Here is a 15,360-nt window from a genome sequence, read left to right as displayed (position 1 = left end):
TCAAAATGTAGAAAATTGTAATAGGTTTATTTTTAAATATAACACAAATATATTACAGTAGACAGATTTATATTTTTTTATAATTATAATAAATAATATAATAAATAAAAACGACATGGGTGATACATATAAATACATTACATAAATATTTCTTTTATATAATATTTTGATCTTATATTAAATTATGAATCATCTGTGAATCTCGATAGTTGAAGTAATGATATTGGACAATGAGTATCTAGTTCTTCACATTTTTCGGATGCTAAATATGGATAGTTTTGATCATCGCCTTCAGGAATCCTGAAATTTCAATTATATAAAAGTGAAAATGATAATTATAAATAATATTGAATATCTTGATGAAATTACTAACGTGAAAATTTTCTTGTATAACTTCAACAATATATTTGACTGTGGTGTAACAACTTTAGAAGCTTCGCAAAGTGATTTGAGAACGCAGGCTCGACCATCGTAACCGTGACTTTGTATTAAAGTAATACAATAATTATTAAATGTATGTTAAATTGTATTTAATTTAATATCGGGTGCTCACTTACTGCATAATGAGTTCTTCTAAACTTTGATAAACGTCGCGTCTGTGTATTCTGTGCCTTTTGTGAAATGTCCCTTTGGGAACTGGGAAGTTTACTCGAAAGCCCGTTCCTTGTGCATATATCCTGGTTCCCGCCACCATATTATGTTTGCTGTTGAGTCGAACCTTCAAATGACATTTAACTTAAATAAAGAATTAAATTGAATATAGTAATTAATTTCATTTTCATTAGTATTAATACACTTTCACTTACAAAGACGACAGAACTTTGGAAAAAACTAAGGTATCTTTTGACTCTCGATTTTGGTTGTTGATCAGCAAAAACACATACAACTACCAATGCTAAAATCAAGCTAAACGTCCACACTTTACGAATCATTATTTAAAAATGAAGTTTTCAGCAAAAACACATACAATTTTTACGAATTTCCCGGCGCCACCGTGCGCCAATGAAAATTCCGTTGTTACGAATTGACCACGTATGTTCAACTAACATCACCTTGTGAGATTAAATCAGTGCGATACAGTTCAAACTGGAAACGGAAATGTGGAACAAATCAGTGAAAATTTCTAACTAACGGTTCCCAAATTGTGTTAAACAAATGACCAAACAGCTCACGGAATATTATTTGTAAACGTTTTATTTTATATATTAGTGTTATCAACCTTCAAAACTGAAGTATGTATAGATATAGTACTGATGTTTCTGTGAGGGTTGTATTATGTTGAATGTAAATAAGTTTTGCGATCCTATGCAAATATTATCGCGACAGGGCTCTTATCCGGTTTACTCGGAATATAAGTTTACACATCACTCTTTTTAGAGGGGAATATAATAATAATATGAAAATAAAATTTATCTGCATACAATTTTTATTTTTAGAACTGAATAAATAGGTTGAATGTAAGACTATTATATGTATATTATACTAGCTTAATTTGTTATCGTATGCATCCAATTGATTTGGCAAGAGTACAGAACGGTAATCTGCACGTGAAGCGATGGAAATCGGCATGATTTGGGGCTCAAAGCCCTTGGGGTTCACAGCCCTGGTAAAGCTCAGAAGTCGGTCAATAGGGATGGCCGCAAATTTATCGGGTAGTTTAGTTGTTAACCGGGATGGTTTGGGAAGGGGCTAAGTTTAACTTTGTCGCCGGTGTAACCGGTGTAGCGTACAGCCCCGCTAATATAAATGACCAGCGGACTAGGAGCGTTACTCAAACATTAAACTCGTATAACGCAACTATTAACTGGTATGATATCTCTCGCAACGGATGGTCACCCTCGTCCGAATTAACCTGAAAATTTCCGCAGAAGCACGCGTCCCTAAGTTGAGGAGATAAATCACGCACTAAAAGACGTACTATGTATGTAGTTTATTTTTCATACAGGTTCATATTACATACATAGACCTATACATATGTACATAATATGGGAAATTAAATATTAATTATTATATTATGATGTTAAGATACTTTATATTGTACATCTTCTAATATATAATTTGGAAAGATACTTTGTATGTATGTATATATGTAATCTTCGTTCGTAGTTCGTAGTTCGTAGACAAATTCGATTTTTTTTCCATTCATTCGCGCCGAATCGATTTTTTTCGATTCAAAGGATTTGAAGACCCCGGGGCGAAGCCCTAGGGGTCATAGGCAGGGGCGAAGGCTCCGGGGGCGCAGGCTCCGGGGGCGCAGGCTCCGGGGACGCAGGCTCCGGGGACGCAGGCTCTGGTATATATATATATAATTTCGAAAGAGACAGTTACATACAGTGACAGTCAATTTAATAAAAAAACAAATGAGTATTCAAATAAATTTATATAAAATAAAACTATTCAAATAAATTTAATAAAATGTTTACTATTACATAGATTAGTCATGTTTAAGCGAAGCCGGGTAAAACTACTAGTAAACTACATTTTACCTTTGAAAATGTGGCTTATTATTTACATGCGTATTTATGTATACGTATGTAGGGCTTCCAAGCCGGTTTAAACCGAAACCGAAAAGCTGGCTTTTTGACCATTTATCAAAAAAACCGAAAACCGGCTCTTTGGTTTGATCAACCGGCTTTTTAAGGTTTTCTTTAATTAATGTTTTTTTCCTCAAAATTAACAATTATGAATTTCAAATTATGTATAAACTCTCTTAGGTAATAGGCGTATATTTCTTTGAACAAAAAAAAGGTACACACTTTCTTTCTTGAGCGGTTTCTTTGAGATTTAGTAATGGACGAAGACCAATAAATTATTATTGAAAGTATGTAATTTCAATGACCTACCCAACTTTAGGTATATAAAAAAAATGTTACTATCGCAAATCCTTGTACATACTTGTCAACAACAAAACAGTAGTCTAAACTTAAATGATTTATGGCAAAATGCATAGGAATTTCCGATATATAATTGATTGTTCTTCGAAGGAATTGGAAGGCCACATACCTACTTTTATTGTGGATTTAAAATGAATTTTTTTCCGACATTTGCAACGGTTTGTTTTTGGATTTTTAAGCTAAAACAGATGCGTAAAAACAGCTTCGAAATGTCTTTATCTTTGATATCTCTTTATCTATATCTTTGAATCTCGGCAGTTCTTAATATTTATTCACGATTCCATAATTATAGTTTTTTTGCGAGGTTACACATTATTTTTTTAATAACATATTCTTGATAGTAGCTTATTTAAATCATTTAATTATTTGTGCGTATTTAGGATCTGCCATTTTACGGCTGTGATATATTATACAAATTGTATTTATTGTAATATTTGTAATAATAATATAAAATAATGATCTTATGAAAGTTCATAATGTTTATAACTCAATTTAATTCATAAAAAACTATTTACATTTTTTTTCTATATAAAAATTTTAAACTTTAAAAAAAATCTTAATTTTCTAAAACCGGTGAAAACCGGCCAACCGGCTTTTTATTTGAAAACCGAAAATCGGTTTTTATTTCGGGCGGTTTTTTGGAACGCCTAGCCCGTATGTATGTATGTCTAATATCATGTTCATATTTTTATATCATACAATGTAAAAAGATCCTTTGACATAAAAGATTTTGAAATGTCTTAAAGACAAATTTAAAACCCACAGCTACTTAATAATATTTATTTATAATAATTGAATAGGTCCACATTTAAATATGCAAATAGATACAATACGTATTTGCCACATCCACTACTCTGAATAGACAAGAAATTCACTACCATTGAACCGTTACAAAAATCTGTTACGTCTAACTGTATTATTCCGCTAAGGCTGTTAATATGAGAGTAACGTTTCGTATTTTTTTATCTTTGTCACACGAGCTAAAGTTACGATATATCGTCAGTTCAGTGCGCACAACTGTCAAATTTACTGTCAAAACTGAATGGAACCGTGACAATTTCCACTTTTACTATCGTTAATGATAAATAATCGGCGTTAATTCACCACAGTGAACCACTGATAATAATATACATTTAGAGCTTGAATCAACAGTAATTAGAAGTGATTTTGTTTGGGCAAATGTGCGTGGCAATTTAACGCGTTCGGAAAGAGTAATCAATTTCAGAAATGTTGCATATGGGCGTGTATAGTTTTTTGCAGATATTTCTCCTCGTGCATGTATTTGTTATCGGACGATGTCAAGTCGTTTTGCACAATTCCAATTTGACGTTACAAGAAGCGATTCAGAGACAAGAAGAAATGTACGAACCCGGAATGAAAAACGCACTCTCGAGGCGGAAACGTTATCTCGTTTTTCCGGAAGGCAGTTCGCTGCAACTTGGTATGAGAACACACCCACTTTATACATTATATTATGTAAAAATGTATCCATTGTCTATTGAAGTCGTATATTTGTTGTTTTCAGTGTTTTGTTTGACGTATTCGACGAATATACAAATCGCTGATATTTTTTATATGGGAGCAACGGCATCGTTGGCCTGGCAACTGCCTCAAGACCCATATTCCCCCTTTAATCATCACGCAGACGCTTTACATAGAAACGACAAAGGGCAAATTACTTATATAGACACAAAAGACGGAGAGAAGTATCCGAAACCGCCGGTGAAAAACGTATTGATTAATCGGTAAGACATGAAATTTTATCCACAATGAAAATTTGTACGAGATCTGTTTATCCGATTCTTCGACAAATTTCCGTTATTTTTGCTGTTGAATATTTATCTGCGATAAAAACAGATGACATACATATGTACATAGGTCAAAGACTTAGATTTTAACTCTGTCTGGATGATAAGTATGACCATAATAAAAAAAACCGATGCCGTGTGTGTGACTAATATCAAATAACTAGTGTTGTGCCCGTTGAAATTTTAACGGGTGGTTTCGGAAACTAATTGAAATATGATTTAAAATAAAGTTACAATACGTATAGTAATAATTAATCAGAATTGGAACTGAAACAGCAATCTGGATCTGGAACCGAAGCAAAAAATGGGAACCGGCAAAAGTCGGGAACCGCCCCTAGTGCCTCTAGCGCCCCCGGCGCCCTTACGGCCACCACCCCCCAGGTTGCCGCCTTCGATATCAAAATCGAAATCAGAATAGAAATCGCACTCGAAATCGATTATATTATAATAACACTGAGCAACAAAAAAAAAAAAAAAATACCAGAGTGGAGACTAGCCAATCTTTACTAAATTTGAGCCACTGAATTCGAATATGATATTGATTTTTGTTGGTGGGTGACCGTTTACGAGATATGAGCATTTAAAAAAATCCGCGATTTTTACAGTTTTTTGGCTTTTGCGGTCTTTAACTCAAAATTTAGGATTGTTACGCTCAGACTGAGTATTGTAATCAATAGTCAGATATTTTTCCTATTAATTGTTATATTTCATTGCTTTAAAATACTTCTAATCAATTGTCTAGCGAATTTTAAAAGTCAAAAATATATTTTTTTTTACGGATTTTTTTTCCGTGCTATTTTTCATTTATTTAGCAAATTTTTTATTTCACCACGTTTATAAGGATTGGTTTTCTAACTCAATATTTTTTTTTATGTAAACGTACTAACTCAAGCGGTAATTGCAATTTAAATGCTTTCGTTGTATATATGGTTGTATCGCGTAATATGTTAGGTGCAAGCGAGATGGCATATAATCCACCTCACAGAGTACAGCGGTCGGACTGGTGAAATAAAAAATTTGCCAAATAAATGAAAAATAGCACGGAAAAAAATCCGTAAAAAAAAATATATTTTTGACTTTTAAAATTCGCTAGACAATTAATGAGAAGTATTTTAAAGCAATGAAATATAACAATTAATAGAAAAAATATCTGACTATTGATTACAATACTCAGTCTGAGCGTAACAATCTTAAATTTTGAGTTAAAGACCGCAAAAGCCAAAAAACTGTAAAAATCGCGGATTTTCTTAAACGCTCATATCTCGTAAACGGTCGCCCACCAACAAAAATCAATATCATATTCGAATTCAGTGGGTTAAACTTAGTAAAGATTGGCTAGTCTCCGCTCTGGTAACTCAAAAACGTGATTTTTTGTTGCTCAGTGTAATTAATAATACATGTACATATATACAAACGTACATTGCGTACGTTTTTATATCTCGTTTTTATATCGACGTATTTATTCGCGCGACGCGGAGCTCAACATTTAATTTATGCATGCGCATATAACAAAAACAATATATCTAAAAATGGGTTTTTTAAACGCGCCCTATTGGTCAAGATGGGCGCTAGTATTGCTACAATTTCGGACACAACCTCACTTATTAATTAAATTATATTAATTAAATTTTATACCATTATTATAATTATCATACGCTTTGGGTTGCAACGTCACTCATATACATTAATTAAATTTTACAATATTATCTCTACGCACAACATTTGCTCCTGGTATCGAAAATTTGGTTTTTCGATATCCAAGTTTTTCTATATATGTATATACATACATACATATTTACATCGCGTCTCTTTTTATATATATTATATTCATTAAATTGATTAAGGCACAGTTTTCTTGTGTTTTTTAAACATTTTATATATATATAAAAATAAATAGTTATAGGCTTCAAGTAATTAAAATCTGACAAAGATAGATAACGGCGAAAAGAAATATTCACCAAGAAAACGCCAAAGCGATCGCAGTAGGCGAACAATGGTACCAAACATTTTGGGCGATTAACGTCAGACACATCTTCGTGGGAGAATTTTCAAACGCGTCTAATACGATATTTTTTCACCATCGTGATGGCGGATGATACCTTTACTTATATTGATGACCAAAATGATCAATATGGCAAAGTATAAAAACGATCGGATAATAGGCAATTTTTTTTCTTAGTAGTAATAGTAAGTGAAACATAAAAGAGGTATGTAATAAAAAGGAAGAGACGATGATTTATGTAGATGGAAAGTTGAAATTTTTATTCACTCTTCAGTCTCATAAATATGTTATGTGACTAATTCTATTGCTTGATTTTTTTATTTATTTTATGAATTGTATGTATAATATGTATTAATTTATATATAGCTATTATTTTTTTTCCTTTCTGTTATATTTTTGACCATTGTGGCGCATTAGGAATTCCGTTAATGCCACAATGGTCCAAGCTTTAAAAGATAAATAAAAAGTAATTGAAGTCAATAAAATAGATAAAATAGTATCGAATGTAAGATGAAACTTTAAAATGAGGTAAAGCTTTGAGAAAGATGAATGAAATCGTATAAATTTTTCAAACTTGATTTTACGTTTTTGTGATTCTTTATGTTTATTTCCGATAATTTTGTTTTCATAAAAGATATACGGGAGAGCCAATCCAACCAAATGCCAAAAAGCAGTTTGCAAAAAAGTACGATATGAGCTATAAGAAGTATTGGAAGAATCGTCAAGAGCATCTTAGACGTAGGAAAATCATTATAAATCCAGCATTGGCTAAAAGAAGTGTCGATGAATTGCATAAAAAATCTAAAAGGGCTTCCGTGACTGCAGTCGATAGGAAAATGATGCACACAATACATGAAGATCGAGACTATTTAAAATCGAAAAATATGAATTGGAAGAGTGTCGAATTTCACAGGGTTAGTAGGAGTGCTCTGTATGAAAAAATTGAGAGACTACTTAGGGGGTGAGTGAATTTATTTTATTTTATGTGTAATGTTATCGCTTTGATTTGGTTGAAATTTTCCAGGAAGTAGTTTTTATCTAGTTTCCCGTTTGCCTTCTCAAATGGAACTAATATGGATTGACTTTGATTTGGCAATGCAAAATTTGTCTTCGTAATCTCTGTCAGATAAAATCGGCATACTGGTAGTAAACAGTTGAATAGTTATTCGCACATTTTTATCAAAGATGGATATATTTCATATTTATGAGCAATATTTCAACCTTTCAATTGATAAACAAATGCTTACCAAAGAGCTAAGACAAATTTCGACGCATTAAATAATTTGTGAAATTATAATTCAATATGCGGAATTTTTGCCGAAAATTATGTAAATATTATATAACAAGGGAATTTTTAATTCGGGTAAGTCAAATGGTAATTTATTTATTGCAGGATGGGTCACGACGGAAGACACTGTGTCCTCAAAGCGCTCTGCGAGACGGGACAGGATAATGAAAAAGAACAAGGTTCTTTCCTCGATGAAATAATGAGGGCAATCTTTACGTAAGCTACTTAATTTATTAAATTATAAAAATATATGGGTATATTAAAATTCCAAATTCTCTTTCATATTTCTTTATTTTTTAGATTACACAGCGGCAAGGACTTCGAATCGATGCATCACAAGGCGTACGACAAAGCACACCTGTCTCGGGAAAATTGCGGTGAACTTTATCCGAAATGCAATTCATCAATGGAGTGAAAGTGGCTTTGGAAAGATTTTGTATTATAATATATTTTTTAGAAAACTTTTTGAAAGATTCAGCTGACAATGTTATATATTGTTTCGCTGTTTCATCTGTATTGTATTTTATAAAAAAAATAACTCTGCAAAAGCTGTCGTAGATTGAAAAATGAACTTATGTTGTCTTGTGTATTAAAAAAAGAGATGAATATTTATATTTTTAAATTATAATACAATATTTCGTCGGTACAATGCCAGAAAGCTTGAAGTCAAAAATATTTTTTTTCTTTGTACGGTACCTTTTCGGAATGATTCAAATAAAATACAATAAAAGTGATGTTGTGTTTTCATTGTTAGACTAATATTTTTATATATAGTAAATGGGCATTTCGTCAATGTTATTCTAGTGGTTCGTTGATTTATTTATTTAGTAGCAAATTTCTAATGAATATGTAACAAATAACAAAAGAAACAACTAAAATTATAACTATAATTATAACAAAATTATATAAAATAATTGTTTTTAATAGCTGTTAAAATAAAATAATTGTTTTTAATAGAAAATAATTGTTTATTTTAAGTGCTCATTTATTTCGATTATATTATATCTTTGGTATACTGGCAAGTGTAAGTCAAAAATCCTTGCTATGATAAAATCGATTTTTTCAAAAATCAAGAAGTTTGAAGATCTCTATTTTGTGACCACAATTCATTTTTGAATAGTGAATAGTGAGTTCATCTATGAAATCACTATTCATTTTTTGACTTAGCAAATTAAAAAAATGAAATTAAAAAAAATGAAATTGAAAGCATCCAATTTTTGACATAAAATTTTTGCCAGTATATCGACGACTTATTTGTACGTTTTTGGGATTTTTAGATTTTGTATAAACTATGTACATGTTGAATTATAAATAAAAAGATCTTATCAATAAAATAAAAAATACATTTTTTAATTTATTAACTATTATTTCTTGTTGTAATACTATGTACATTAAGTTGAAGTATTAATTTTGTTTGTTAGCTTTTAGTTTGCAAACACATATTTACATACAAATATATACGAAATTAATTAAATATTTTGATGCGTAAAACAATAAAAAAAAAAAAAAAAATCAGTTGTCTTTTACACATTGTAATAAAGTACCAAAACAATACGGTAAATTTTATAGTTTCCGTGTTTGGTTTTAAATTTGAGTAATTTTACACGTTACACTCTATATTATACTAAATGAATAATCCACTTAAATTGTACGTATCTAAATGCATATAAATAGTGTCAAAATAAATGAAAAATTGAATATCCACGCATTTTAAATTGTGTAAACAATCTTTGGTCATAACGGTAAAGTTCAGTGTTACGTGCGTCAGTTCATTTTCGTCTTCGATACAAACGGTTCTAATCTTCTTATAATAAAAATCAAAAGGAAAATATAAATCTACAAACTGTATCCACACTGCAAGAGCACATCTATTGAATACATCGTAGTACGTAGTAGTAAAAACTTTCCGTATCTAATTGATTCTACCAACAGTAAAATTCGAATAAACCAGCAACGAGCTCGACAAATTTGAACGCGTTCGAATTTTCATTGAATTTATTTATTGAGATAGTTTATTTATTTCTCCTTTTGTGTGTATGTTGCAGAAATTGCATATCGATATAAAGTGGAATTTGGCACCGAAATGAAACTCGACGTTGGACTATTGGTGTTGTTGATCAGATTTCTCAGTTTGTCGTCTCCGTGCCAAGGAGAGACTGGGAATTGTGAATATAATAACTCTTGCACAAACAAAGACATTGGGGCCAACGGCGTATCGTTCGTGTTGCCGAACCAAAGTAATTTAGGCGAAATTGAAACGAAGTGTCCCAATGTTAAAAGTTCTGGGGTGCTCTTGTCGAGGAGGAGGAGAGCTCTGAGCTTTCCCGAAGGCAGTAATTTTGTTGCAAGTATACTTTCGTTAAAAAATATTTAAACCCCCCCTCGATGACTGATTGCTCGTCGCGAAATTGAAACTTTAAATTTGATTAATGTCATTTCAAACAGATTACAATCTCGCTCGTCAAAGCTCTGCTAATCGGAATCCCACTTGGATGGAACATCGCTCTGGAGAATGATGTCCTTTTCAAAAGTCCCGGACTTCGAGAACTCTTGCGTTACAAACATCCACGACTCGGTTTGCACCATAAGCAGAGAAGGGAACTATGGAGAGGCATCGAAGGGGCATTTGAAGTGTAATTAAAGTCGTATAATATTTAACTATAATATAACATGAAGGTTGAGATTCATCTGTGATTGTTTCAATTTTCAGACATGGATTCAATGGAGAAAGCTGCGTATTGAGAGCGCTATGTGAAGTAAAATATTTGTTAGCTCCAAAGGACGCTAGTTTCATTGAAGACATAGTTAGAATTTTACTATTGTAAGTATTCATGGTATATAAATGTATTAATACTCATAAGCCAAGTTTGGAAGAAACGTTGGTTTATTTAAAGTGCAATTGTTCTTATTTTTTTACTTTATCTATGTACGTAGTAACAATACATAGATTAAGTTTTGTGATCATGCGAAAAATCGAACTAAATACTTTTGACTGATCGAACTGATTGGTGAAAAATTTATCTCAAGATTTTGACTGATTTTAAAAAATCAAACTCAGAATTGACTACTGATTACGTTATCATGATCTAGAAAAAATGTGTGTATTAGTATGTGTGTCAGTGAATTTCTGGGATGTTTTGAACACTGTTTGTCATATCAAACTGAAACATAGTATCAGTAACTGAAATGCTAATCTATACAACGTAAATTTCTTTTAATTTTTTTAATTGATCGGAAATGGTACATTCCGTTTGTATATACATACATACATATGTGGATGTCCTCTTTTTTAATTTTTTGGATTCAATTATCTCCCAAACCACTCAACGGATCAGACAGAAGTTTTTCTATGAGTAATAGAAATTATAAATTTTATACCCTAATATATTTTTAAATATTTTTACCATAACCGGAATTAGTACTTTCACTCTACAGAATTGAGGTTTTTTGTGTTTTTCTCAAAAACATTTCGTTGTATTAAACTAAAATTTCATATCTACATTAAGTTTAATACATTAATACCAAGTTATATATATATATATATATATATATATATATATATATATATATATATATATATATATATATATATATACATACATACATATACATATATAAAATATGGTGAACATCCACTAACCGGAATTGGCTGTTGACCCTTTGAATATGTGTGATCTTCGCGAGAAAAATTAAGGCATAATTCTTGTATCAATATGATGTATCAATATGATAAAAAAAAATTTAATTAACCGGAAGTGGGACTTTTTCTTCTCGGAGAAGTCAAAAATGTTGTGACCACATGATTTTTTCCATACCACTGAATATATCAAAATGAAAAATTATATATACATATGTATATATATATATATATACATTTTGAACAAAATCCGAAAACCGAAAGAAGAACTTTTGTCTTGTGTGAGTTTCCCTATATTAGCGTTCAAAATCGTATCGAAAGTACTCTCATAGCCAGTATGTGTGAATGGATATGTAGATATGTTTCAGTATCGAACTTTTTTTTATACTTCTTATATTCCTCAATTAAATATTTAGATAAAGTCGTGGATTAGTCATATCCGAATTTTTTGGTTTGGTTTAATAAGAATATGAATTTCTAGATTTAATATTAAACTACCCGACTTTAAATGTGCTTTAATGCAATTATAATTATGTATATCAGTACGTAAAAGTTTAACTTATCATTTTTATTTTTATTGTATTCTTTATTATTATGTAATATTTTATTTTACCAAAAGCGTGCTACGGTGTTAGTTTACTATTCCATTGAGTGTTCAGCATCTCTCGCGTTCACGGTAAGATTTGAATTCACACACAAAAAAGTGTCATAAAGTCGTCACGTGTTGTGACAAATACGGTGAGATTTTCCTTTCGTCTCCACTTACTGTTAGCGTCGGGTGGTTTTTCCGGGGATCTCTGGGTTAACACACCAGCTGCTTCCGGTGGGATAATCCGCAAAGACGGGAAGCTATGACTAATTAACCCCGAGGACTGAGAAGCGTCTTGTTTGATTAAATACGAAATTTTCCGACGACGAAATTTTCGCCTTTTTTCACGACATCAAAAAACAGGGGCGTTTCCCAAATTTATCGCTCATTTGCAAAGCTCAATAATAATCTTAATTGTAATGTTAGTCTGTGCGCTGTAATTGAAACATACGATTGTTTCTAAACAGACATTATAGCTCGCACGAGCGAGGGGACAATCTTGAAAGTAATAAATTTTAAACTTCAACACAATTAACACGAGTTTGAACCGCCGACTACATATTAGAGTCAACGGGAAATTTCTGTCTTAATTCCTTAAATACGGATTTATTTTTAAATGTACATATTACGTCTAATGTCGATTCCAACGTATTTAAGCATGTTTATTTATATTTCGTACGGATCGTAACCGTGGATTATATTTCATTTCGGCCCATTTGAGTTCTGGAATGGGCTATTTTTACCCTTTGGCTCTCAACGACCCCATTTGAGGGGTGGCTTCGGACTCTGAATACCAGTCACATACTGCGGGATCAAACGATAAAGTTTCGTTTCACTCACGCTTTCAAAGTCTGTAGCTTTTATTCGGCATTGAAGATGTGTTATTTATTTTGAAATATATATTATTATATAGTAGATAGTACGATTTTTATTAAAAAAAAAACAATTTATTCGATTAAAATAATGTAATCAATAGAATGTTTCAATTAAATATTGCGTTTTTAAAACGATTGTTGATATAATTGTTCAGGGAAATGTTTTGAAGATAAGTAAATCAGTATGATCGAATATAAAAATGATAATCATTTAAAATTCAATCTAGTTTAGTGTTTCAAGTTTCTATAGATTTTATTTCCCAATCGTATTTTTCACATTTAGGATTTAATGGGTGGTTTTGAAAAGGAACTGATACGTGATTTGAAATTATAGCCAACTATTCTACATTGTATTATTTTTGAAACTTGGCATTTTAATCTGATTGAATTTGAGAACAATAACAAAATTCAACTTAAATTTTATTTAAAAATTGGAAACAATAACAAAATTTCATTGATATATCAATTTATTCAAACCTCAAACTCAAAGAACGTGATATGATATTTGAAAGTAGAGGAAGTCAAATTTTCAGTTCTAATAACACTATTTATGTTTGACTTAATTAACAAATTGTTATCATTTATTTTGAAACTCGGAAAAGCAGAATAAACGTACTACAGGCCAATATTTTTAAATATTGTTAAGCGCAAAACATTATATTTAATGTTTTGTGAAATATTTCTCGAAATGAAGAAAAGTAGACTTATACCACTTTTAAACAAAGGCTCATATATTATTTGTAATATAAAAATCAAAATATTTTTTAAACACCAATTTTATTTCTTTAAGCAAATGTACATACATATATTAAATATGTATGTAAATACATATTTTGTAGATACACATTAAATATTTAATATATTGTTCATATTATACAAAAAGTTCTACATATATATGCTCATATAATATAAAATTATTATTACGACCCTTCCGTTGCATTGGAACAAAAAAAAAACATTGTTAAAGATTCGAGACGGAAAAGGGAGGAAAACGTAGAAAGTTTCGTTTCGAAAGAAAACCCGTAGGTACCGAGTGCGGGAAATCTTTATTGAATTCTGTAATTTTTTTTCAGCGTTCCAGAAAATGGTGGACCTAATGATCGTTATAAAAAAGCGAGCAAAGTAGAGGATTGCAACGAATACAATGGCGAAAAGAAGTGCCCATTCTCCCCGCTAGAACTATTGTTGTCTTCCGCTAGAGTTATTTGAAATTGAAACCCTTTCCAAATGTACTATATATATATATATATATATATATATATATATATATATATATATATATATATATATATATATATATATATATATATATATATATATATATATATATATCATATATGTATATGTGTATTATGTAAACAATTATTTTTTTTGCTTGTGTGTAAATAAACTGACTTGATACACATGTGTGAGCTTGAATAAACACAACACCAAACTCCGATCCCAACAATTCATTCCATTTGTAATAATATTAAAAAAATATATCTAATATATAATTTCGAAAAAGACTTTATAAGGTTGTAAGGTTTGGTTGGGAGCTTCAAAAACAAATCAAAGTTTCTATGACGATGTTTGAATATTATTTATTTTTACATAGATATATACCAGGAAGGCTTGACAGGAAGACCCCAATTCGCCTTCCTGGACAATTAATTACAAACAATGCAGCATTTTATTATTTAATAAATCACTGTATTTTCAGAAGCTGAAGAACACGAAATAACAATTAATTACAGAATTAATCCATTGAGAAATCTATGGATTTAGATTTTGTACATAATTTTTAAAAATTATACACACAATAAATACAGAAGATTTTTGACATCAGGAAAGATGATTTTTTTTGCCAATTTTGAGGAACCATTTCAAGAATGATCAGATAAAATTGGCTACATCTTATAAGAAACGATCGACTTTGAGTCACAAATTCCCCCAAATCTAACCAGCAGTATGGCGGATCGAACCCACTGATCACTTGGTGCTAAACATACACGCTACCATTAAGCCATACTGCTGGCTTGCGAAATGAATGTTTACTATTAGATTAACCATGTTTAAGCGGTTTATATTAAAAATTATATTACAAATACCGAGCGAAGCCGGGTAAAACCACTAGTATTTTATAAAAGAAAACAAAGTTGGTTATATTATATACATATGTATGAACAAATAAAGAAAACTGCCTATAATTGAATTTCTCGGGGTATAGTAATAATAATAGAAAGAAATCGTTCCCAGGGATAAACAAGCGCAGATGCGTTCAATGG

The 15,360-nt window shown here is 30.8% G+C and overlaps 3 protein-coding genes across 3 annotated transcripts; 2 read left to right on the top strand and 1 right to left on the bottom strand.

Annotated features, from left to right (window-relative positions):
• Positions 1-182: 182 nt before the first annotated feature.
• Positions 183-1,569, bottom strand: LOC143914043 (uncharacterized). The gene is made up of 4 exons (XM_077434134.1): positions 1,531-1,569; positions 558-718; positions 374-481; positions 183-300 (listed from the first exon to the last, which is right to left on the bottom strand). Exons 1-4 carry the CDS (start codon positions 1,567-1,569, stop codon positions 183-185), a joined length of 426 nt encoding a protein of 141 aa, XP_077290260.1.
• A 2,684-nt stretch (positions 1,570-4,253) lies between these two features.
• LOC143914042 (uncharacterized) lies at positions 4,254-8,407 on the top strand. Its single transcript, XM_077434133.1, has 4 exons — positions 4,254-4,335; positions 4,420-4,639; positions 8,089-8,208; positions 8,293-8,407. The coding sequence occupies exons 1-4, from the start codon at positions 4,254-4,256 to the stop codon at positions 8,405-8,407; spliced, it is 537 nt and encodes a 178-aa protein (XP_077290259.1).
• Positions 8,408-10,075: 1,668 nt separating this feature from the next.
• Positions 10,076-14,305, top strand: LOC143914041 (uncharacterized). Its single transcript, XM_077434132.1, has 4 exons — positions 10,076-10,336; positions 10,438-10,625; positions 10,703-10,813; positions 14,167-14,305. Exons 1-4 carry the CDS (start codon positions 10,076-10,078, stop codon positions 14,300-14,302), a joined length of 696 nt encoding a protein of 231 aa, XP_077290258.1. The 3' UTR covers positions 14,303-14,305.
• The last annotated feature ends 1,055 nt before the right edge of the window (positions 14,306-15,360 follow it).

The sequence above is a fragment of the Arctopsyche grandis genome, chromosome 7, assembly GCF_051622035.1.
Source record: "Arctopsyche grandis isolate Sample6627 chromosome 7, ASM5162203v2, whole genome shotgun sequence".
Lineage (NCBI taxonomy): Eukaryota > Metazoa > Arthropoda > Insecta > Trichoptera > Hydropsychidae > Arctopsyche > Arctopsyche grandis.
This window is presented reverse-complemented; position numbering and strand designations above follow the sequence as displayed.